Source organism: Lichenostomus cassidix, chromosome 3 (genome assembly GCF_008360975.1).
Source record: "Lichenostomus cassidix isolate B80296 chromosome 3, HeHo_3.0, whole genome shotgun sequence".
Lineage (NCBI taxonomy): Eukaryota > Metazoa > Chordata > Aves > Passeriformes > Meliphagidae > Lichenostomus > Lichenostomus cassidix.
In genome coordinates, this window is record NC_139483.1 from 23,542,001 (window position 1) to 23,565,162 (window position 23,162).

The 23,162-nt window shown below is 38.0% G+C and overlaps 1 protein-coding gene and 1 long non-coding RNA gene across 4 annotated transcripts in view; one reads left to right on the forward strand and one right to left on the reverse strand.

Annotated features, from left to right (window-relative positions):
- The window catches only part of MTA3 (metastasis associated 1 family member 3), a 135,772-nt gene that overhangs the window by 79,063 nt on the left and 33,547 nt on the right, over positions 1 to 23,162 (forward strand). For all 3 annotated transcript variants that reach the window (XM_085054955.1, XM_085054954.1, XM_085054956.1), the window contains exons 12-16: positions 1,993 to 2,117; positions 2,975 to 3,126; positions 3,619 to 3,841; positions 12,097 to 12,183; positions 16,986 to 17,132. In XM_085054955.1, the coding sequence (XP_084911081.1) occupies positions 1,993 to 2,117; positions 2,975 to 3,126; positions 3,619 to 3,841; positions 12,097 to 12,183; positions 16,986 to 17,132 (734 nt within the window). The remainder of the gene's footprint in view (positions 1 to 1,992; positions 2,118 to 2,974; positions 3,127 to 3,618; positions 3,842 to 12,096; positions 12,184 to 16,985; positions 17,133 to 23,162) is intronic.
- On the reverse strand, positions 6,780 to 9,359 carry LOC146439288 (uncharacterized). The gene is made up of 3 exons (XR_014850731.1): positions 9,241 to 9,359; positions 7,566 to 7,618; positions 6,780 to 6,975 (listed from the first exon to the last, which is right to left on the reverse strand). It is a non-coding gene; the product is annotated as an uncharacterized LOC146439288 (long non-coding RNA).

A 23,162-nucleotide genomic window follows, 5' to 3' on the forward strand; every position in this document is an offset into this window, starting at 1 on the left:
TATTTCTTTTTAGATTTAACTTGATGCTATATCTCCTTCTGTTAACATGTGGTTTGCAGAAAAAAGATATAATCTGTCCTTCATATTCATAATTTCCTCAATATTATGACAAGAGAAAGGACTACAAAACACTTTTTTCTAAGCTTTCTGTGGGCATATTCAGTTTACATATATATGAAGTTCCCATTGTTGTGAGTGTTTGTATAACAGAAGAATGTAATACCAAAGGAAGTACTTTGCAGAGATTTTTGAAGACTTGTATAAATTACATATAGTGGAGTTTCATTTCCATATTTCAATACAGACTTTTTTCTAAAACAGATGCTACAATGAAAGCAGTGGACTGTTAAATGAATAATTTTAACCTTGTATCTGAACAAATTTTGTGAGTTTTGAAGTTTGCATCTCTAATAGTCACACTGTTAAAAAAAAAAGCTAAAAACTCTAGTATGAGTTTTCCCTAATCTTCTCAGAGAAGTGGCTGCTTTAGGGAAACCATGAGGTGCTCAGTCTTTACATTATGCTTTTTCAATTTAATTTCCTTGGTCCATGTGGACAATTCAGGATTTTCAATATGTTAACTGTAGGGACCAGCTGTATTGGATGACAAACTGTGTTTCAAAATGTGGGATTTTTGCATTTTTATCCTACTGCCTTTTGCCTCCATTTCAAGACAAAATCCCTAGTCAACAGTAAGAGGATGGTAGGATTTCTCAAATCCTTGATATCTGTCCAATCTGGGGTGGTCACAGGGAAGTGGATTGCTAAATACTTTACTTCAAGACTAATTTATTGCATTTGAAATCTTAGTGGAATTGATTCTCACAGCTGAGTACCTTTTTGAACTTGATCATTAGGTATTTCCTGTAAATGCAAGGTTCTGTCCTTAATACCAGAGAGCCCCTTTCAAATCATGGCTTTTCTGGAAGGTAACTAAGCAACAGATCATAATGTGGAAGACTTAATTGTCTCTCAATCCCTTCTCTTGTACCTTGAGCCCAAGATAAAAAATATGTGGAAATTGTAAAAGTGCCTCTTGCTGCTTATAGTGAAAAAGGAGAAGGCAGGAGACAGTTTTGTTGGCATTTGAAACACAAAGTTGATACAGCAAAGGGTTCTTCAATTGTCATTTTAACTTCTGTTGAATATATTTTATGCTACCTAAAGTAACAATCTTAGGAATCAATGTATCCAGCCTTGCATTGTATTGAGGGTAATTAACACTCACAAAGTTGAAACCTTGGAAATATTGAACTTAACCTAGTGAGGAGTATATTAATGCTCTGTGAATTAATTGACATGTAAAATCCTACATCATTGAAGTATTAGTAGTTACAATAATTACAAGAATTATATAGTATAATAATATTAAAAAAAAGCTAAACAGAAATATCCAAAACCAGTTATTCACTCTTCTAAAAGAGGAAGTAGTTTAGAAGAGAACCCAGACAGAACAACCTGATCTTATACAGGTGAGATTTGCCAGGGTTATAAGACATTTGCATTAGTGCAGTTGGTGGGAAGGTGTGTACCTCTTTTTCAGACAGGAGGCTGACCCTTTCCTAGGGTGAACAACCTTGTAGTATTACAGGCAGTGTTACTGCTCTTGTTATACTTCACCCAAAGTCCATCCTCGGCTTGTAAAGCCTTATCTGTTGACTAGAACCACCTTCCTAAATTCTGTGCTGTGCCAGACTTTTGTTAATGCATTGACCCTGAGACTTGGTCTTTTATGAGCTTGCCAAGTAGCTTAGACCATGTGAGCACACTAAAGAGCAGTAAATTGGAGTATCAGGGCAGCTCTTTCCACAGCAAGTCTCTTACTATGCTGAAAATAATTGAGTACAAAAATCAGTCTTGTTGTTTAGAGAAGATTTTATAGATGATGTCAGCACGTATCAGAATTCCAGAATTAGATGATTTGTCTTCCTATTCACTAACCAGTTAGTAAAACCACTTTTCTTTTTTCCCCTCAACCTGTTTTATTTAAAGCAATAAACCAAATCCCAATCAAATATCCAGCAACAATGGGAAACCTGCTGCAGTCAATGGAGCAATGGGAGCCTCTTACCAGGCACAAGCTACGGTAATAGGTCGGGCTTGTGAAAGCTGCTATAGTAAGTAAATTTATTTATTTTTTAAATGACTCAAAAGTTTGGGTTAATATGTGCTGAAAAAAAAGTGTATGCACTTTTGTTTGCATGTTGTAGAGGATAATTTGCAATTACTTTTTGGCAGAAATAACTTAAATGTTAGAGCTGCCTTTGGTATGTTAATTAAAGTAACTATGCAAGTTACATTATGATTTATTTTTTAACAATTCATAAAGTATAGAAAGTTTAAGTAGTGTAATATGATGGCATTGATATATTATTCCCTTACCTTCAGATTGCTAAATTCAAATTTAGTTTTAGTCTTCCTTTAAGTCTGCAGGGTTTTTGAGCTTTTTTCTTTTAATTTCAATGGGTTTGGGGTGTTTTTCCTCCCTCTGGTTTTCTTGGGGAATATGGGGAGGGCTACTGTTTCTTTCTAGTATTTTGTGTTATTCTGATAGTTCTTGTTGGACTTCTTGAAGTAGTAGCCCTCAACAGAGGTTATATGAAAGTAGATATAAAATCCAAATTAATAAGCCTGTTTTCTAGGGTGAGATTAGAAATATTGGGGTTTTTTTTATGGTAGTCTCCTGGAAGAAAATCTCTTCTGGGCAATACAATGTGCCTGGCTTGAAATTCATTATAAAAGCATTTCCAATATTTCCATTTGGAGTTGACTTCTTTGGAGCTTTTGTAAAAAAATAAAGCAACTAACAGTTCAAGTTCTCACTCTCCATGTCAAATATATTAAATATTTGTCTATATAATGCTCTTGTGTTGCCATATGCTGTGGCCATATATAGCGATCTATTGCAGCATTTGGATTTATTGTAGTGAATGTAGCATGCACCAGTTTACCTGTGCTGTTTTCTCCTCCTTAGCTCCACAGTCTCACCAATGGTATTCTTGGGGCCCTCCTAATATGCAGTGTAGGTTGTGTGCATCTTGCTGGATTTATTGGAAGAAATATGGTGGCCTGAAAATGCCCACACAGACAGATGAAGATAAACTGTCTTCCAGCCAACCGACAGAGGTAGGATTGTGTAGATAAACTTTTCTAAAACAAAACATGGCGCTTTCACGAGACTGCTGTGATTTGATTATTTAATGGAATGTTTTTTATGTATGTGTTCAACTTGGTATTGCAAAACTCAGTTTATTAATCCTTTTCCTGTGTTAAGTAGAGCTATACAGTGCTCAGGCATTGTCGTGGCTTTATTTGACCACTTCCTGGGTAAACAGACATCCGCTTCCCGCATTTTTGGTGGAAAAATGTAATTTTTGTCTGTCAAATGGTGTGTCATTTATGAAATGTTAAATTGACTACACATCTCATTTAGAACGGCATTATGTATCCATTCTCAACAGAGTTCTCTACTCTGTGGCTTACAGTTTCCTACACAGGCCCGTTTTTTGTTAGTGCTCAGACATGATTTGATTATTCTTGTGAGTTAGTCCAGCCCGTGGCTGTGTGAATGCAGTGCCCCAGCTCTGTGTGTTGTGACCTTTTTGCTGCTTCCCGCAGGAGCCTCACGTCAGAACCCACCTGTCCCGGCAGGCCACGCAGGGCACCCCAGTGCGCAACACCGGCAGCCCCAAGTCGGCGGTGAAAACACGGCAGGCTTTCTTCCTGCACACCACCTGTTGGACAAAACTGGCCCGTCAGGTCTGCAAAAATACCCTCCGGCTGCGGCAGGCAGCGCGACGTCCCTTTGTCCCTATTAACTGTGCTGCCATTAAGGCAGAATGTAAGATGTTTTTTTAATTCTTAGTTCTGTGTGCTGTGCTTCCCACCCATTTTTTTGTCTTTTAATTTTATTTTCTTTTTCAATAAACATTTCTTGTCTATACACTTTTGCTTTTCATTTTTTTTTTTCATTTGTCCAGCATATCACCGACACGTTGGATAAAGTCTGGTTGCCTTGAACAGATCTTAGGCTGTGGAAACAAGTTAATTAAAAAGGGGATAACCATTACCTCATTCACTTTCAAAAACTGACATTAACAGAAAATGGGGGGAGGAAGGGAGAATCAATGCCATGACATACATGCTTCCTACTAGGCAGCATGAAAGAAGTGCTTTTATGTTGTTTTTTTATTCTTTTGCTGAGCAGAACCTATAGATTTGTACATGATGTATTTTTTTCAGTGGGCTTGGTTAAAGAATCAGGAGCAGGGCATTCATAATTTAAATGTGATGTTCAGTATGGTCCTTTGTCACTGTGATGATCAGGTGGTGGTCATAGCCATGTTTATTATTACATCATAGTTGCACCGTTTTGGTTTTCTCTGTTCCAGTTTTAAATTTTAGTTTTAAATAAAATTCTGTATTGTGTTTGTTCTTTTTATAGCCAAAATATAAAGACCTGATGAATTTCTAGTAGTATGACAAAAGGCTATGAATTTTTGTAGATAGCAACAGTAAGTCTCTTCACCTGCATATGTGTGTAAGTTCTGCTGCAAAGTCACTGAAGATTTCAACAGCTTTTGTTTCTACACTGAGCACATTGTTTTACTGTTCACACTGTCTGGCTGTGTTTCCCAGTCTTCCATAGATACAGTTCTTGGAGCAGATGCTTGGTATTCCAGGATGAGCCCTGCTGGCTCATTGTACTGTCATTTGTATTAGAACTGAAGAGAACTTTTAAGATTATTAGGTGTGGGATTTATAACCATGTTACTAGATTAACACTAAGTGTTTTCCCAGCATACTTATCTGGGATGCAGTTGATGTCTGCATTATTTATAAGAAATTTACTCCATGGAGGCTTAAAATCTGATTTTGAGTAATTATTTTCCCTTTATGTACTTTAAGACCAGCCATTATTCACACGCAAACTCTTCACCTGCTTCTACAGTACTCCAAAACTTGCTGAATATTTCTGTTCATTGTCCTAGCCTAATTTTTTATTTGTCCTTTTGGCCATTTTCTTCTTTTAAATCTGCGCAAGTCAGGAGTAACTTTCAGATTTAATGAAACCATGTGTCCACTGTGTGAATAAAGTGAGTTGTTCTTCATTGAAGAAGTGTGTCTAATGCTGGGTTAGGATTATATTTTTAATCCTCAACCCAAAGTAAGAGTTACTTTCTAAGAGAAAGGTATTGTACCTTTAAATTTATGTTTCTGCTGAATCATGGAGGAAAATTTAGAAGTTCACTAGAGCCTTGTACATTTTTATCCATATCCCTATTTCTTCTCACTCACTGCAGTAAAAAAACCCAAAAATTCAAAAGATGAAACTTGTTTTAAAGGAAAAGAAAAAACAAAAGAAAAAAGTTTTGTCCAACTGTTAGTCATCATACTAGAACATTTGGTCAGCTTTAAAAGAGAGGAATGAAAAACTGAGCTTTTCAGCAGGAAATAGTAATTCTTTTTTCAGACTGGCAGTGCTAGGAGTGTTTTCTCTTTGCTTCTTTGAGTGAGAAAATGCTACATCAGATTAATGGCAAGAACAGAAAGAATTTCTTCTCCTGTAGTCTCTGTCTTTCATTATTCTTTTTGCTTAAAGCAAATTTTGGACCTTGCAATTTTGTTTCTTTGAATTCTGATGCTTCCAGATTACACCTAGCATAAATTGAAGAAAAAAAAAGTCACAATTGTTAATGATTTTTGAACATAGCATTAAAATAATGTTCTAATAGTGGAACCCAAATTATACCTCAACCAATTTAACTCATGTTTCGCTACACACACACACACACACACACACGTATCCACAATCCATGTTCTGTTTCTGGCAATCTCTCTTTCTGTGGAATCATTGCAGTGCTCTTACCTGCATTGTCATTGTCGTATTCTTGCTCTAGTAAACCCAAAAAAGTAAGTAAAGAAAAAATTGTTTTGTAGTTTTAATCCTGTGCTAACATCTGGTGACCTGTTCTCAGTGCACTCTGTAGATTTTAGTGTTATAACAAAATAGTCTCTCTTTTCCTGAGAATGCCCTGAATCGTTTTTTAAGGTTATTTTGAATCAAATAATTTTTACATTTTCAAACGAGATACTTCATTAGCAGCAATGACTTCCTATGCTGGATCCACTGAGTAATAATTACAGTATTGAATTAATATCTATGTTGGTGTTAGAAATGTTACAGTCATGCTTAAATAGTAACCTGGCCAGAGAACCATGATGTGATGTAGCATGAGATGGTTACGATGCCCAAGAACTGATTTGGAATTTGTTTTCCATGTTGGTGTGCTGAAGCTTGAGTCTGATGGCTGCTTAGATGCTTTTTCAGACTCACCTGACTCTGTGTGCCAAATCAGTTCTTGAAAATGTAACTGCATTTCCCAACTATATTGCATTAGGCATCATAACACTTAGCAACCATAAAATCTGAGGAGAGAAGGATTGGTAGGGCACTTATCCCAGCATCATACTAGGTTTTATGCCCTCTTAGTCTTGTGCAATTTGATGAAATGCCACGCTGTAAATGAGACTGATTCCCAGATCTGAGAAAGACTGAACAAGTGTGTCAGAGCTCACTCATAAAATAAATTGGTTTTTGCATTCCACCTGTGTACCTGAATGCATCTGCAAGTACTTCTGTTGTCTTCTGTGCTCTCATGGAAGACTCTGAGAATGATAACCTAAGGCCCAAGCATCTTGTAGGTGAAACCAGGTTTTGACAGAGCATTTTTTTATTGTTTTAATTCCACCCACATCACCTCCCTCAGCCCATTATATCCACTGGCAGAAAACAAGGTCCTTTTCTGTGATCTTTTTTCCTTCAGTTAGTGCAGAGAATTAGATTTTCCTCTTTAATGAAGCCTGTAGCATGACCCTTGCTCAGATGTCAGCAGGGGGTAGTGGAGATGATGCATTTACATCCCAGTTCAATCTCACAATGGCCACCGAGAGGTTGAGAAGGCACAGCACCTCCTGCTAGGAGCACAGCCCATCATGGAAAGCTCAAACTTTGTTCTTCCTGAACTTAATAGACTCACTGTGGTGGTTGACAATAAACTTGTCTGATGGTTTTTCAGGAATAATTAGAATTGGTGAACTGCTTTGGTAAGATGAAATTCTCGTGGTCTAAATCTCATGCACTGCCTCCTTTTTAGTTAGAATATATTGCATGGGGTTTTTTTTGAAAGTTAAGCAAAATCATCCTGTGTGCAGAAGGTCTCTTAATTAGAGAAAAGCAAAGTGAACATTCTCAGCAGCCACTGACGAGATTGGATCTGTTTGCAGCTCACAGGCAGGTTGATAAATGCTTGGCAGTGAGCCATGATTCTGTAAACATTATTGCTTCAGCACAGGGAGACTTTTGAGGGACCTTTTTCCCCATTGCTTGGATGTAACTTTATCAATATAAATATATGTATTAATTATAATAATTTCAGTCTGGATAACTACATGCTGCCTGTGTAGATGTGATTGTCAAAATGTTTTCAGTGCATGGTAATATATTATCAGTATAATATATGTATAGTTATCTGGAAATGGGTGTACTGATGATGAAAATATACCTTTAAATCCTCAGATTTATTAACAAATGTGGTATACAGTACTTGCTAGCGATCTAGTTTGATGAAACAAAGACAAGTGAAAACGGTAGAATATGCAAAATGTTACTGATTTGTCTTTGTAAGCATAAAGTTTGTCTTTTACTGGCATAAAACTACCCATTAATCTGAATTGGATAACATTTATGGGTATTGTTTCACAAACTATGTTTTGCATCCTTGATTTTGATAGCTATGGAAGAGCTTTTAGCTGCACGTAGGATGAAAATATTTCCTCTGTTGTTATCTTTGAATACAACTTGTGCCAGATTTTAATGGCCAGCAAAATATTTGAAAGAGCATACTATTTTTTCCCTAAAGTTTCTAAAAAGAATACAATTCAGGGAATACACAGAGCACTGTATTTTGACAGAGGTATGATGGAACGTCAAAGAGAAATAACTTGCTAATGAGAGTCTCTCTAAGCTTAAGAGGCCTACAAATCTAGCTTTTTTAAAAAGGAAATAATCAGAAAATACTTTCACACCCTCATTTGTTGTCATCTTCTTGGTTCCTGATTTCATTCAGCTCTGTAATACCCACATCAGTCATCACGCTTGGCATGTTTAAAGCCTCATAAGGAATGTGTTTTACATGGTAGTCTGAAATATTATTTCCTGGAGTTTTTTTAATTGTGCTGTATCCTCTTTAGGGTTATGGTGCCCCAAATTATGTGCACTTCAAGATACAGGTTTCTCATATTTTTAGGAAGTCACATGTTTTCTATTTTCCTATCATCATAATTTCTAAAATTCTGATTTTGATTTCTTTTTAGTATTGTCTAGATATTTTTAGCAGCTGTTGACGCTGACTCCATGTATGGTCTTCTGCTTTGTGTTGATGTAGAAGCCATCATTTTATCTGTATATTACTGGTTTTTTACCCCTTAAGAATTCATTTGCATGCACTGCTTGATGCTGCTAATCTTTGCTATCAGTTTTAGCTTTGATTATGCTCAGAAATTTCTTATCAGGAAACTTTAGCTCTCTAATCACCTCTTTTCCTGACCTTTTGTATGTTGAACAGCACAGACCATTTGGGGATTACATAGACAATTAATTATAATAAGGTGCTAATTCCTGAAAAACCTCTTTTGCCCTATAACAGCTGGACAGCAGAGATCTTTGGTAGCACAGTTTGGTAAAACCTCACTGAAATGCCGAGTTGGATGCCAAGTCAGCTGCATGTGGACATGTCATGGTCCCCTCAGAGGATCCTGGCAGACCTCTGAGACATGCAGTTACTGGTTTATAGAACATGTAAGTAGGAAGGGAACCTGAAGGTCTAATCCCACTTCTTGTATAAAGTTCCTGTGCCCATGGGCCTTTTGTCCAGATGAGCTTTGTGTATCTCCAAGTATGGAGACTGCACAACTTCTCTGGGCACCTGTTTCAGTGTTTGATCAACCTGAGAGTAAATAATCTTATCCTTCAATCTAACAATTTCCTGTCTCCCAGCTTGGCTGTTGCCACACACAGGAACAGTGAGTTCTCCTGTCCCCGTGTTCCTCTGAGAAGGGTCTGGCTCTGTGCTGTGCTGAGGTCTGCTCTGGGAGGATGCAGGTGGCAACCAGGTGTCCCCTTGTCCTTCTCGTCCCAAGGCTGCCCAGACCAAACATGCCCTGTACTCAAACACCCACCCAGCTTGGTGACTCCCCATTAGCTGGATGGTTCCAGTGTGCCTGTATCTCTTCTCTAGATCCCAGAGCTGAACACAGGCTCTGGCCCATGTTTCCCAGGGACAGAGGGCAGAGGTGACCTCCCTCCCTCACCCTGCTGGGGGTGTGTGGGCTCATAAAGGCCCAGAACGCCATTGTCCTTCTTGCTGCAAGGACACACCACTGAGTAATGAGAACACATTAAACTTGTTTTCCTTTCACAAGGTCTTTGTTGGCTCCCTTGATGTTTCCAAATTTAACTGTGTGCCTCTATTAATAATGCAACCTTTTGCCACTCTGCAGACCGACTTACTGAAGAATGTTATCACATTTACCGTTTTTGTCTCTTGAACCAAGACCATTTAAGTGTTTATTAAACATCAGCAGTGTGTCTGCTCAGCAGTTTGGATGAATTACACCTGGTCCTGGTAACTTGGTTTTACTCATTAACCAGTTTGTTTTGAAATCTTTCCTATGGACACTTTAATGTGACACAGTTCTCATACTTTCCTCATAAGAGTATTTTGGAAATGAGCCTCTTTAAGTGCTTCTGCAATGAACAACGATGTAAGAAGTGCATTCGGCTTTTCTACTGTGCCTTTGTCTTTCTTGTGGATTTGCCTCACACCTTCATAATATATTGCTACAGACACCTGCACATTTTCTGCTTTTGCTATGTTTGAAAAATATACTATAAAATATAAGGCTCCTTCTTGTTATAAGTTTATTTTTTTCTCATAGCTTCCACTATTTCACTGATCTTACAAAGATATTTATTGTTCACATAGAAGCTTATATTTGATTTTAGGACTTGCTTTAAATTTTTGGGTTTGTGATAACTTCCTACCCAAATTTTATTCTCTGGTTTTACACTTGAGAGTGATGCAGAATCCAACTTCTGTGTTTTTCTCTGTATTCTGCATACAGATCATAAACTTTGTTATACTTCTTATGGGAGCACCTTATTGTGGATCAAGGTTTGCTGCTGTTAAGCATACTTTACTGTTTCAATAGATAGCCGTGCTTTGGAATACGCACCTTTGGTGAACATGCTTTATCTCAAGCATGGAAATTGTGCTCTCCTTGCAGTATGTATTCCCAGTCAGCATATTACTACCACTCCATGATTCAATGGCTTTTTTTATAGCAAAGACATGTAGATGGAAAATTTTCTTGCTAATTACTTCTTAGGCGATGCTTTGCTTTTCTCAGAGTAACTATAAAATACTGTATAGCTTGTGCTTATTTTACTGATGGAGTCAGTGGAGACACATCATTCTGCTCCATCACTTAAAATATTTCATGAATTGTGGAATATTAAAATATTCCAGGTACCAGGCTTTTACATTTTTTTTTCCATGAACACAGTGTATTTTGTGCTTAGGAGAAAATAATAAAGTACTTCATGTACTCAGCATTAGGACTCTGGAGCCTTTGAAACCCATTGGTATTTCCAGAATTTCAGGTAGACTCCTTAATCTATTAAAGCAAGTTGTGCTTTTTCTGCTGCACTCAAAACATCTGCTTGAACATCTGAAATACTTATTCCAGTCATTGCTGTGAATTCACGACCTTCATGATTTTTGCACAGAGCAAGGTAGAATAGCTAAAGAGATTGTAAATTGTTCTATATGGTGTCTATCCTCTTCCTGTGACTGTGTGCTCTGTCTCATGTGTTGGAATGAAGCAAACAGGAAGAGTTTGGTGAAACACAGGGTGGAGTTGCAATTATAATCTATTTATAATGTGTCCCTCCAGTAAAGCTTGTTAGAAAATGCAGATCTGCATGTGCAAAGAAAGCAATACATGTAGGTAGGTATTTGTGGGGACTAATTCCTTGTGAGAGAACTCTTGATCTATAGAATCACTGTATAAATGCAATTTTGTACAGAACAGAATACCTGTGTTCTAGGAATACTGGAAGCTCTATATGGGAATTTTAAGTGCTTTTGGAAGACAGATAACCCAATCATTCTGAATAATTAAGAAAGAAAAAAAAGTTAAAGTATTTCCAGCAGTCTTGAAATTATTTACTGAAACCTAGTGCCTTGTGAACTTTTGCCTTAAGATGATTGTCCTTGTTGTCTAAGCATGAACCTCTTTATAGTAACACTTTGTGTTTAGGACACATGGATGGAATCTCTGCTTATGTGTTCACAGAAGGAGCATGAAATTTAAGGCAGTTGCTGTACTACTAGTTTTCATGTCCTTTGCAGAAAGTTACAATCTTTGATCTCTAATACTTGCTTGCAACTGACCATTTTGTTCAAAACTTTTCAGTGAAGGGATTGTTTTGTTTTTTCTGGTTTTTTTTTTTTCGCAAGCCATAATAGCCCCTATGTTCAGTTTTAGTTATTAAGCATTATATGGATCATCATTGTGCAAGTAAGACATGGCAATAATCAGTAGTCCAGCTTTAAATCCATACCCCATTTAGAGACAGAGAAGCTTGTAGAAAACAAAAAAGAATTCAACATAAATTATTTTTAATAGCCAAAACTGCATTTCTTTTAGTACTCACGTTTTCATCTGTGTTTCATTTGTCTGGCTGTCTCCAGAAAGACTTTGTAAGCAAAAAATACAATCAAACTGGTGTTAAAACTTACATTAACTTAAAAAAAAAAATCATAACATCACTTGCATGAATGAGGACATGTCCTGCCTTAAAATATCCATGATTAGAAATAATGACGAAAAAAGGGAGAATCTAAAAGGTGGGCTAAAAAAAAAAAAAAGATATTTGTGTTAAAAATGCAAGTCAGAAACTGGTTGGTGTGTCCTAATTCTGTTTGTAATGGTTAAATATTTAAACTGAGTTTTATTCTTTAAAATTCTCAGATGCAGATCGACATTGTGAACTTGCTGGGAATCCTCTGAAGATAAAAAGCACCCGAAAACCACTGTCATGTATCATTGGGTATTTAGGTGCGTATCTGCCTCCAGAGAATAACAAACCAAATGAACATTCAGTGTGTCCTGAAGCTTCAGAATCTAGTATACACAGAAAAAGAGATTTGTGCTTTTAGTAACAAGAAAAAACTCTGAAGTTGATAAATTAATAATTATGGTAGTCCACTATCAGTTGCAAAACTGCATGGCTGAACTTGCAGGATAAAGGCAGAAGTCCTCCTGATGCTGGTTTAAAGTGTCAGAGTGAAACTTGATGTAATTTAGAATGTGAAAAATAGTCTGGCTGTCTAAATAAAAAAAAGTAATTGCTCAAAGGGGAGATATTCAGTATGCTCAGGTTGCTCTACTGTGCCCTTTGACTCCATTTGCAATACTACTTTTTACTTAAAAGAAGGGGACCTTGGCCACACCAAAACACATATCTTGTAATTTGGTGACCTAAGTTTAAAAGGTGCAATGAAACGTGTACTATGTTCGCTGCCAGGAGACAATGAACCCATACGTTAATGGGGAGAGGAAAAATTATAGTAATAATGATTTCTTGCAAGGAGCCATCACTGGCCATTAAATATTTGCACAGTCATATAAGAATTGTGGTAACCCAGAGGCTGTTATTCCTCAAATGAACATAGAAATCAATCCATTGATCAGAGAGGCAGTGAATAATTCTGCTGTGTATTAATTCTCTTCTACAGAAGTGAAGCTGAGTGGAGGTCTCAGTCTAGATGTTTTGCTTGTAATTTCAATCACCAGGAGGTTTTTTTGTACTAGATCAAAGTAAATAGTAACAGTCTATTGCCTTACTGAAATAGAAATTAGTTATTGTAGTTAAAACAGTTCTTTCAGAATATCAATTTTGTCAAAACATTAACTTCAAGAATGTGGGTAATGAAGAATTAATGCCATTCTCACTGAATTTTGATTCTTCCTGCCCTGGAGTTTAAGAAAAAATCCAGTGATAATTTCCTACAGACACCCCAGCTGTGGGCTTTACGTGTGTCTAAAGAACTGCTTTGGTTGACTTGGTGGAGTTTTGTTCGTAAGGGGGAAGCTGGACAGAGGATGGTTCATCCAGCTCGCTTGTCTGTGCATCAGAAGAGGAAATGGTAATGTGGGTAAACTTAGAAGACACCACAGGTGTTTAGTGCCATGTTATGTAGTTGTTAAGGGGTCATCTTGATCCCTCTGGGAGTGTAAGTCTCTAGGTAAATGGGAGTAGAAGGATGAACAGTACTTATATTTTGTGTACTTACATGAAGCTCTGGTAGAGGATTATCAGTGCTAAAATATGCTAGTATCTGTAGAGTCTGCTTAGTGTTTGAGTGTATGGGAAGGAAGATATCTCACTACAGCTGGAGGAAAATAATGTGTGTTATGGGGATGTGAAGTGAACCCAGTTCAGCTGAATATATGAATCTGAATTAGCTCTATAAGGATGGATAGAAAAATTTTGGTTGCCATTTAGCTTGGTGGGTTTTATCTAAATTTAATTTGGTTGTGATCTTTTTTGTTTATGCGGGAGTTTTGCATATTTCAGCAAATAAGTAAATCTTGCATTATTTTTCTCATAAAAATTAGTATTAAATATCATGTCATAGCTTGTACAGGAGGCATTTGTTTTCTTTTTAAAATTCATCCTGTGCCATTCTCACAGAATTTTATTGGCATACAGTTAACAGGGCACTACTGTTTTCAACCTTTCTGATAAGGCAGGGAGGATTTCAGTGCCCTGCACATCCTGGGTCATCACTTCCCTTTATCCCTGTTTTGCATCTTGGCTGCAGGTTCCACAGGTGGGGTAGGACAAGCATTAAAATTAGGCCTTGTCCTCTCAAGAGCTGGGGCTAATCCCCTGTAATCTCATCAGTCATCACTGTGCTCCCTAAAACAAAACCCCTAAGGTGAGCTCTTGGCTAATTAAATATCCCATATTACCTCCTAGTTGTGAGGACAACAGAGTAGCACTTCCAGCTGGCATGCTTGTTGAGGAGATGAGAGGAGAGAAAGGTGCAGCTGCCTAAGCACCTCTGGAATCCAGGGTGTTTATTGAGGTGATTCAGTGGAAGACTTCAGCTTCTCTTTGTTCCCTTTGGGTTTTTATTTTTTTCCACCCTACTGACACAGGGGAAAAGGGAGAAGTGGTCTTACTCCTGTTTTATTTTTATTTCAGAATGTGGCCAACTGGTTATTTGTTATGTGGGTAAAGGGGTAATTTGGGTGCTATAGTCAGTTCTCTGAGTTAGCACAAGGTGGAGGTGGCTAGAAGATTTTCAGTGAAGTGCTAGGCAATAGATAAGGATAAGAGCAGTAGCAATTAAAAGATTTTAATTACTATTACTCCATAATACAAAAATACAAAGAAATAATCATCAAAACCCCTGAAATGCCTCATTACTCCTCTGAGGTGTGATGAGGCAGCTGGCTAGAAAGTGCTGATCTAAAGCATGAAAATGTTTGGAGCAATACTATATGTAGAGGAGGAGTGAAGAAAGATGTAAAGGTTCCCAGAGGAAGGACTCAGTCCATTGGGAAGTGGCCCTGGCTGTTTAATTAAGTTCCTCTCTAGAACTTAAATGTAGAGCTTGGTCTTGCTAACTTCCTCTAATGCAGAAAGATAAAAGACAGCCATTGTGGTAAATTAATGGAGGATTAGCAACTTGTGGACTGAAGACAAGTCGAAGGAAGGAAATGCATCCTTCCTCAACTGTTTGCTCACCGTGAAAATAAAAAATTGCATCTCCTGTAGGCTGTAGATGGGAGGAGTTTAGAAGTTCTCATACGTTGATGCAACTGCTGGGATTATTGTGGTTGCTGCTGGAGCTCTCTGGCAAATAAAATAATACTTTAGTGTTGTTAGCCCTGAAACTTTACCATTTCCTTCAGAAAATTGGAAAAGATTGCCCAAATGAACATTTTAGAACGCAAGTTCCAATTACCCTCAGCAAATGGCGCAAGTGTTTCTATTTCAGTTTAAGACTTGCCTTAGCAATCAGTGATGCTCATAACATTAAGCACGTCTCTGTTCCCATTTTAGTAAAAAAGCAAAATACAAGATGCTTTTTCCCTACAGCAAGAAAAATGGGACATGCCATGAAATCTCTTCTGTAGGAAAAGCAGATGAATACTGCACTGAATGGCAGTAAAAAGCTCTCATCTAATTAAGTGGTGGGAAATTTGGTGACATGAAACCTTGAAGTCTGCCCTGAAAGATTGGTTACCTGTGCGTGCCCTCTCTGCTATTCTAACATGTTCCCTTATTTCTCTGTTCTGCTATTTCTCGCCTGACCCTCTTGAATATTCTCATGTGAAGGTGTTCATGCTTGGAGGGTGTGACTGCAAGCCCCAACCAAACCAGTGGTGAACAATTAAGCAAAATCTTTTCCAATGTGAAAATTGTAGGCATTGTCTCCTCCTGTCACGCTGTCCCAGTAGAGCCTGGCCAAGGCTGTGAGATTGAGGGCTCAAGGCAGGGCCAGTGAGCACTTGGATGTTGGACTTCTGAGCATTCCTGCAGGTGGAAAAACATTGCAGTGGGCTTTGACTTTGTGCCATGGTTTCTCTTTCTCCATGGCTGGCAGAGGCTGGAGAGGCTCCTCCTTGGATACCTGGCCTCACTGTTGATTTTGCATTTTCCTAGCTTCTGTGCTCCCTTTTGTAAACAGAAAAGCAGAAAGCAGCACTTTTCAGGAGGCGTAAACCTGGGCTGCAGATGGGAAAGTATTTGATATTTGTTTTCTGATCTCCCTTGCCTTGTGCAGCTGACTCTGCTGATCTGCCAGCCCCTCTGCCCTCAGCTCCTCAGCCTGTTCTGCTGCCTGGGGTCATGGGGAGCTGCTGTAATTGGGCTGTAAGTGCCTTGTCCCCTCATTGTGCTGGCAGCTGCTGCCCTGCAGCATGTCAGAGGGACAGGAGCTGTCCTTGGGCACCTCACCTCCCACACAAATCTGGTTCCAACCAAGGCTGGACAGGGTGGAGGCATTTTGAACCCAAATGTGTGGTGGGAATTAATTAATTGGTTCAGCAAATTCCTGGTGAGGGACCAGCAGACTCAACCAAGGCTTCCTTTTGCCACTTTGATCTGGCAGATAACTGAGAAATTTCCATGCCGCTGTATCAGCTCCTGGCAAGCACAGCAGCTGACCCTCTGAAATGTGCTGGCCAGATGCACTTCATTGCCTCTTGCCCTCTTTATTCCTCCTTCTCCAAAATAATCTTGCTCCATGAACCAGATACTCTGAGATGTTGGAAGTTCCCCATGACTCTGTATGGGAATGTTCCTACTGCAGTTTTGGGATAGTTTTAGCTGCAGAGCCCTACAGTGGTTGCCCCCCTTGCTCCTGCACCTTGTGGCTTGTGTGGGAAAATCCATTAAAGCTTGTTATTGTGACAGAAAATACTGTATAGCTTGAGGTATTGAGGTGGTTTCACTATAGTAAAATGCTTTTATTTCCTTGCTAAAACCTGTGGGCCTGTAGCTTCAATAAAAACCTCAGAAGGGTATGAAAATATAAACACACCCATTCCAGATTGCTTTGTATTTATTAGCTCTTCAACCTCAAATCCTTGCATATCTACATTATGGTATTGAATTTGGGTAATCTAAAGTGAAAGAGATTTTTGTTTCTTGGAAGACCTGTGGGTATGAGAACTTGTCTTTGAAGTGTTGTTCAAGGTCCCGTAAACACAGTGCAGAAGGAACTTTCTTCCCTTTCACTGAATATCAAAAGTAAATTTCATATGTGGAATAGGCTGGTTTTATTTATTTTAAAATCAAGTATGTATAATTTCTCTCTCTCTCTCCCTTTTGTCTCAAACAGAGATACATCCTGCCGTGAAACCCAATGTAATCAGGTCAACACCAAGCCTTCAAAGCCCAAGTGCAAAACGACTTCTTGCACCCTCCAATCACTCTTCCTTAAGTATCCTGGGAAAAAGAAACTACAGCCATCATAATGGTCTTGATGGTATGTGAAGGAATATAAAGGAAATCTTTAACTCTCTGACTTGCAAAACTTTCTGTGAACCTGAGATGACACTAAATAAGAGAGTGCAGACTTAGGAAAATGTAAGATATGGATGGCATGTTTATAGCATTAGTGCAATGAATGGTGGTGCTTATTCACTGAGTCAGAATATATTAATGCCAAAAAAACCTCTTACAAAAACTCCATTTACCATATTTCTTACTGATCTTGTTAAAAAAAAAAAAAAAAGGCAAGAAAAGAATAAAACAAATTTGGTAAAGGCAGAGATGCAGCATGTTTTATTTGGGCTTTTTGCATTGCACCTGAGAAAGTCCCTGTCCTGACACACCACTTGCAGAGGAGGAAGCAAAAGCTGTGTCACAGAGGTGCAGCAGAGGCTTTTTCTGTACACTGCAGTGCTAGAGGTGATGTTTAAGCCTGGTGTATCTAGTCACTTCTTACACCTCAGTGCAAACTGAGAGCAGGAATGAAGCTGTGAAAAATAAAAACAACAAAAAAAGGATGGAAATTTGTGGGTAAGGCTAACTTTTCTCAAATAGTCTGTATTTTTCATCCTGGAAAGTGACTGTACAATATTGATGAATGTGTTTTTTTATCATTACCAAACAGAAAGATTTTTCAACTGTAACTGTAAACAGTTTTACCTCATGTTCAAATTAGAGGAGACTCCAGCAGGATATAATATTTGAGCTAAAAAAAAATGCATGCATGCATTCCTAATATCCCTTTGTGAGATGAAACTTCTCTAAGCCATTATCTTATTTGTTCTGTAATTGCATAAGGTTATTGGGGGTAGAAATCTGTCAGACACTGGGTTCTCAAATAGACTGTTCAGGAGATGATGTGCACAAAAGAGGTGTCTATCTGCTTTCATGCTTCACAGAATAGGTCAAGGTAGAAAGGAGAGGACTTGCCTTTCAGACAAGCTAAGAGAAATAGTATTCCAAATAAAGGGAGAAAAACTTGATTCCTTATCCATCATCTTCCCCATAATCTTGTTTTTCTGGCGTTGCAAACACTACTTGCATATTGCAGTGAAAACACCTCCTGCACATTTAATAACACCTAGATAGGAATCATGACATCCTTTGACAAGAGGTGGTTATTTAGAATACACAGAAGAGAGTGTTGCTTGCACCTCTGCTCAGCGTGCAGCTATCACACCACAGCCAAACAACATGCATGGCAGCACAGGCTATTCAGGGGACCAAGGTGACAACCATGGGAGTTGCAGCTAGAAGAAAATATTTTAACACTAGTAGGCAGAGCCATAAATGCTGAATTTCCACTGCAGCCTTTGAGGGCAGAGTTCTGTGGGGATGGTTTAGTAGTTGCTGTGTGAGAATGTGAACAAAGGCCTCCCCACTCCACCAGTGCTGGCCATTAGACTGGATTCTCCATGTAACCTTTGAGTGATGAATTGCTTTCCCTTGGACATAAAGATGATCATAGAATCCTTTCCATTGGAAAAGACCTCAAAGATCATCAAGTCCAACCCCTAACTCAGCACCGCTAAGCCCACCACTAAACCCTACATGCCACAACTTTTAAATCCCTCCAGGGATGGTGGCAACAGCTTCCCTGGGCAGCTTGTTCCAGTAGTTGACAACCCTTTCAGTAAAGTAGTTTTCCCTAATATCCAACCTAAACCTTCTCTGGAATAATTTGAAGCTGTTTCCTCTTGTCCCATCACTTGTTATCTGTGAGAAGAGACTGACCCCCATCTTGCTACAGCCTGCACATTTCTGCTGCAGAGAAGGCTGTAGCAGTGAGTTCAAGGTAATTATTACAATTAAACCCCTCCTTATGTAATTGGAAGTCTATAAAATTTTTCTTTTACTTAGTATGGATGTTCTCTTCAAAATAAAGGGTGTGTAAAACCAGTCATTAGCTACACTGATTAGTTTGTATCAAACAATCTGCTAACTGTGGTAAGGCAATTTGCCCAAAATAACATCTAATTTGAAAAATTACTATTGAGAACTGCAAGTCATTGCTTTAGGATATTTCTGCTTATCTGTTGTATATGGAAACAACTTATTGGAAAGCATATATCCTAAATAAGTGAAACCTGGGGTTTTTTTAGTATAAAAATGGCTAACTTAATATTAAAAATGGCTGTTTTGGTTGCTATTCTTACCCCTCTCTTTGATTGAAATGTGGAAAAGTGTAAACAAAATGCAATAAAAAAGTAACAAACCAGTAGTAATGATATTCAACTGCACAGATCCTCTGTTTCTTCTGACTTAAAAGTGATTACCTTCAATATTTACCATTTACCTCCTCCTCAGGTTATTAGTAAACATAAAATATTTGTTTTTGCTTGTATTTTATCCAGCTTCTCTTCAGTGCTAGATCAACGTGGGAAATGGTGGTTTCTATGTCATTTCTCTGACCACAGCCTACTATTTGTGCAGTGAAAGGTTATGCCAGCCCCCAGAGTTTTTTGTTACTATAAATACACTAAAAAGCTTGTTTGATTCCAGAATCCTATCAATTGGTGTAGGGTTTATTGCCTTGTGTCAATTAACAGCATCCAGAAACCCTGCTATGGAGATGATCACAGATTCTGCCCTTCAGTGCATGCTTTGATGAAATGAGCAAACAAAAGGGAGCACAAGGGACTTACGTATAATTTCTTGCCATTTTCATAATCTCAGTGTTATTGACGTAGAAAGGTCTGCACTTTCAAGTTTACTTTTCCTCCCAACAGTGTTAGAAATTTGTTGTGAGAAAGCTACATAAATATATTTACTGAAGATATACAATATTTCACAGCATTCAAGTAAATGTTGCTTAGGCTTGTGCAAATGTATATTTAGTTTAGCATAATTTAAGTCAATCTTACTGCCTAGATGAGTGTCTTATTTTGACAGAATTTGTTTTTAAGCAAATTAATAATTATTTGCTTCAAATATAGCAGTACATTATGGAAATAGCACTTTTTTATGCCTCTGTGGGGAAATGGGGAAAGATTATGAGAAACATCATTAATATTTAGTTAAATGCTTTTGAGAATAATAAACAAGAATATGATTACCATTTCTTCTACAAGCCTTATGTTGGCTTGAGTTTTGCTTTTAGCCAATGCAGCATAAGATTCCCTTTCAGTTTTCTATGGATGCACCTCCAGAAAGGGTCAGGTGCAAATGATAGGGGTGAGGGAGTCTGGCATTTTTGACTTCTTTTGCTCTATCATTGTCAGGAATGATGAGGGATCTCATTTATCTCTTTATAAATGGGGATGTTGTGTCCTGATATCTTGTTATTGAATATCAGTCATGGGTGTAAGGCATGGACACAAGTGAAATTGCACTGCTTAAACTCTGTGTATTGTGGCTAGACAGAAAGAGGTCCTTGTAGGTTTTTGTGTCCCTTATTTTATGAGGAAGACCTTTGCTGGATGGTCTTTGAAAAGTGGTTTTCATTTTATTTTCAAACAACAGCAAATCTTGCATTCTGTAAGATGTAATGAGAAATGCCAGTTTACTGGCATTTTGCTGTTCTGGAAAAAAAAGTCACGGTACTCTGAGAAATTTTTGTGTAATATACATGCTGGAGCTTTTAACTACTCTGAGATGCAGCATTTCAATTGCTGCTGAAATTAAAGTCAGCATAAGATATTTAAGTGGTTCTCTGCAGTGAAGTTAGCCTCTTTCAAGTGGGAAAATTCCATCTACAGAGAGTCACGATGTTGCAGAAGGTTACGTGTATCCAATTTTGTGACTGGAGTTGATGATGGCAAGATTTAGGTGTGACTGTAAAGTGCCTTAGATATTTTGAATCTGATCTTTAAATTACAGTGTCTGAAATTATTCCAAGCAATTACTTTCTCCCACTAGCTGCTTAACTGTGAGCAGCAGTATGTCCAAGTAGTCAAGTTTCATGTCAGCCTATTGTTTTGGCAGGGTGAATAATGATAATTTGGCTTATAGTATTTGGAAACATCAGGTGGAGGTATTTTACACAAGAATAATCTCTGTCATCTGGCATGCATTTCCTTACCTTTCATGCATCAGAACCAGAATATCCACAGGATGTCCAAATCATCAGCATCACTAATGAGGTACAGAAATCAGTCTGTGCCTGTTCACAGCATTTTCATGAGTTGTGGACAAAAATAAAAGAACCAATTTTTCATAGCTGAGAGACTCAAATCAACATCTCAGATGCTCCTTCTCTCTTCCCTGCCCATATCTTTAGTGCTGTATTTCAGGCTGAGATGTCCTGGTGCCTCCAAGAGGATTCTTTCAAAGCCAAATTTCTGTTCTGGAATATACTGATGTAGGCAGCAGATAAATGAAGTATCTAGGAATGAGGAGACAATTTTGGGGTCTGTTTTCCTAGGAACCCACACATCTCTGGCCTGGCAGGATGAGAAGATGTCATGAGAAATTGGCAAAGGGAGAAAGACCTCAGAAAATGTACCTTCTCTCTTAGCTGCAGTTTTGGTCAATCCTTCTCTCTATGCTTATGACTGATACTATTGGCTATTCAGAAGAAAAGCAAGCAACAAAGCCTTCATTTTCAATCCCATTTTTGCTTGTTGAATTTATGACTTCCCTTTGGCAAACAGCTGAAAATACCAGCAGCCTAACTGACACAGGGAGACTGAAGCCTTTCCTGTCCCAAACTTTCTTGAAACAGAAAATAATTATAACACATGCTTTATTATAATGAAGTTCACATAACCCTATATGAAAGTACATTAGAGGGAAGGAGTTTTCAGTGTTGGATGTAATTTTTTGGCAGTGAGTTGTTTTTTCTCAAAGGTGTCCAGTGGTTGTTATCACAGACATCATGTTTCAGTAGAGACAGAGATGTCCTGCTGTGGTGGCAGGTGAGCAGCATGGATTGCACATCAAAAAATATCTGGCACTCTGTTGCTTTAAAAAAGAAAACCTTAAATTTTATTTTACGCTTTAATAAACTTTAAACCTACCAAAATGGTTGTAAACCTCATTTAACATATAAATGATTTCCAACTGAAAGAGAAGAAATGGGTTGTGACAAACAAGCTGCTATGTGAATCCATTTTTGCCATTTCTTCCCTGCTGAAATACAAGGTATGATTAATGCTGACTTGTGTATACTCACTCTTCCCAAAAGTGAGAGACAAAAGCTATATATTGCTCCACAGTCAGTTTTCCCTCTAAGTTTGCTTAGGACATGTGTGTTCTAGCTTTGGTCTTTGGTGTAGCCAGAAAACACTTTAAAATATTCAGCTACAGATTTCTTAGTCAAATGTGCGTGTTGGTATCGATGGAAATGTGAACATGGAAAATAGATCTCTCAGGAAAAAGTTATGTTGTGTTACTGTCATTTACTGGGGAAGAAAAGGACTATGAAAAGATGTTTATTACTCTTAGTTATTTCCCCAAATATATTGCTTTTATGCTTATATCATTATATGAAATACTTAAGAGCTTTGTCCTGCCTTTCTATACAAAGCCAGTAAAACCATCTCTGACCCTCAAGAGATTGACCTAACAATCTTTTTACGTGTAAGTTTTCCAACTTGCACAAGAGTAGCCAATTTCTGTCTATTTTCACTGAAGCAATCATTTTAAATATTTATTGGAAAACTAAAATGTTCTAAAGCTTACATTTCTGTGGTCAGTAAATTCACTTGTTTTTGCAGAGGTACAAATGATGATACTGAAGATGATGAACTAGTGACAGCTTCCAGAGCCCAAATAATGTGTCTGGAAAATGATGCAGGCTTTAATTACCCCAGAATGTTACTGCTCACATTGTCAATCACTTATAGAACTAAGCTACTGCAATTCATGTTTGCATGTCTAAAGTAATTTTTTCCCCTATTTAAATTTTTGTATTATAAAACAGTGAGTTGATGATTCCCCACTTCCCTGTTTGGTTTTCATTCCTCCAACCCCATTGATGCAAATGATAGTGTGACTTATGAAAAGTAACCAACTAGGAGGAAATTATTTTTGTCCAAAAAAACAGAAGAGAAATATCTTTTCCCCCTAGAATTTCTTAATGTTG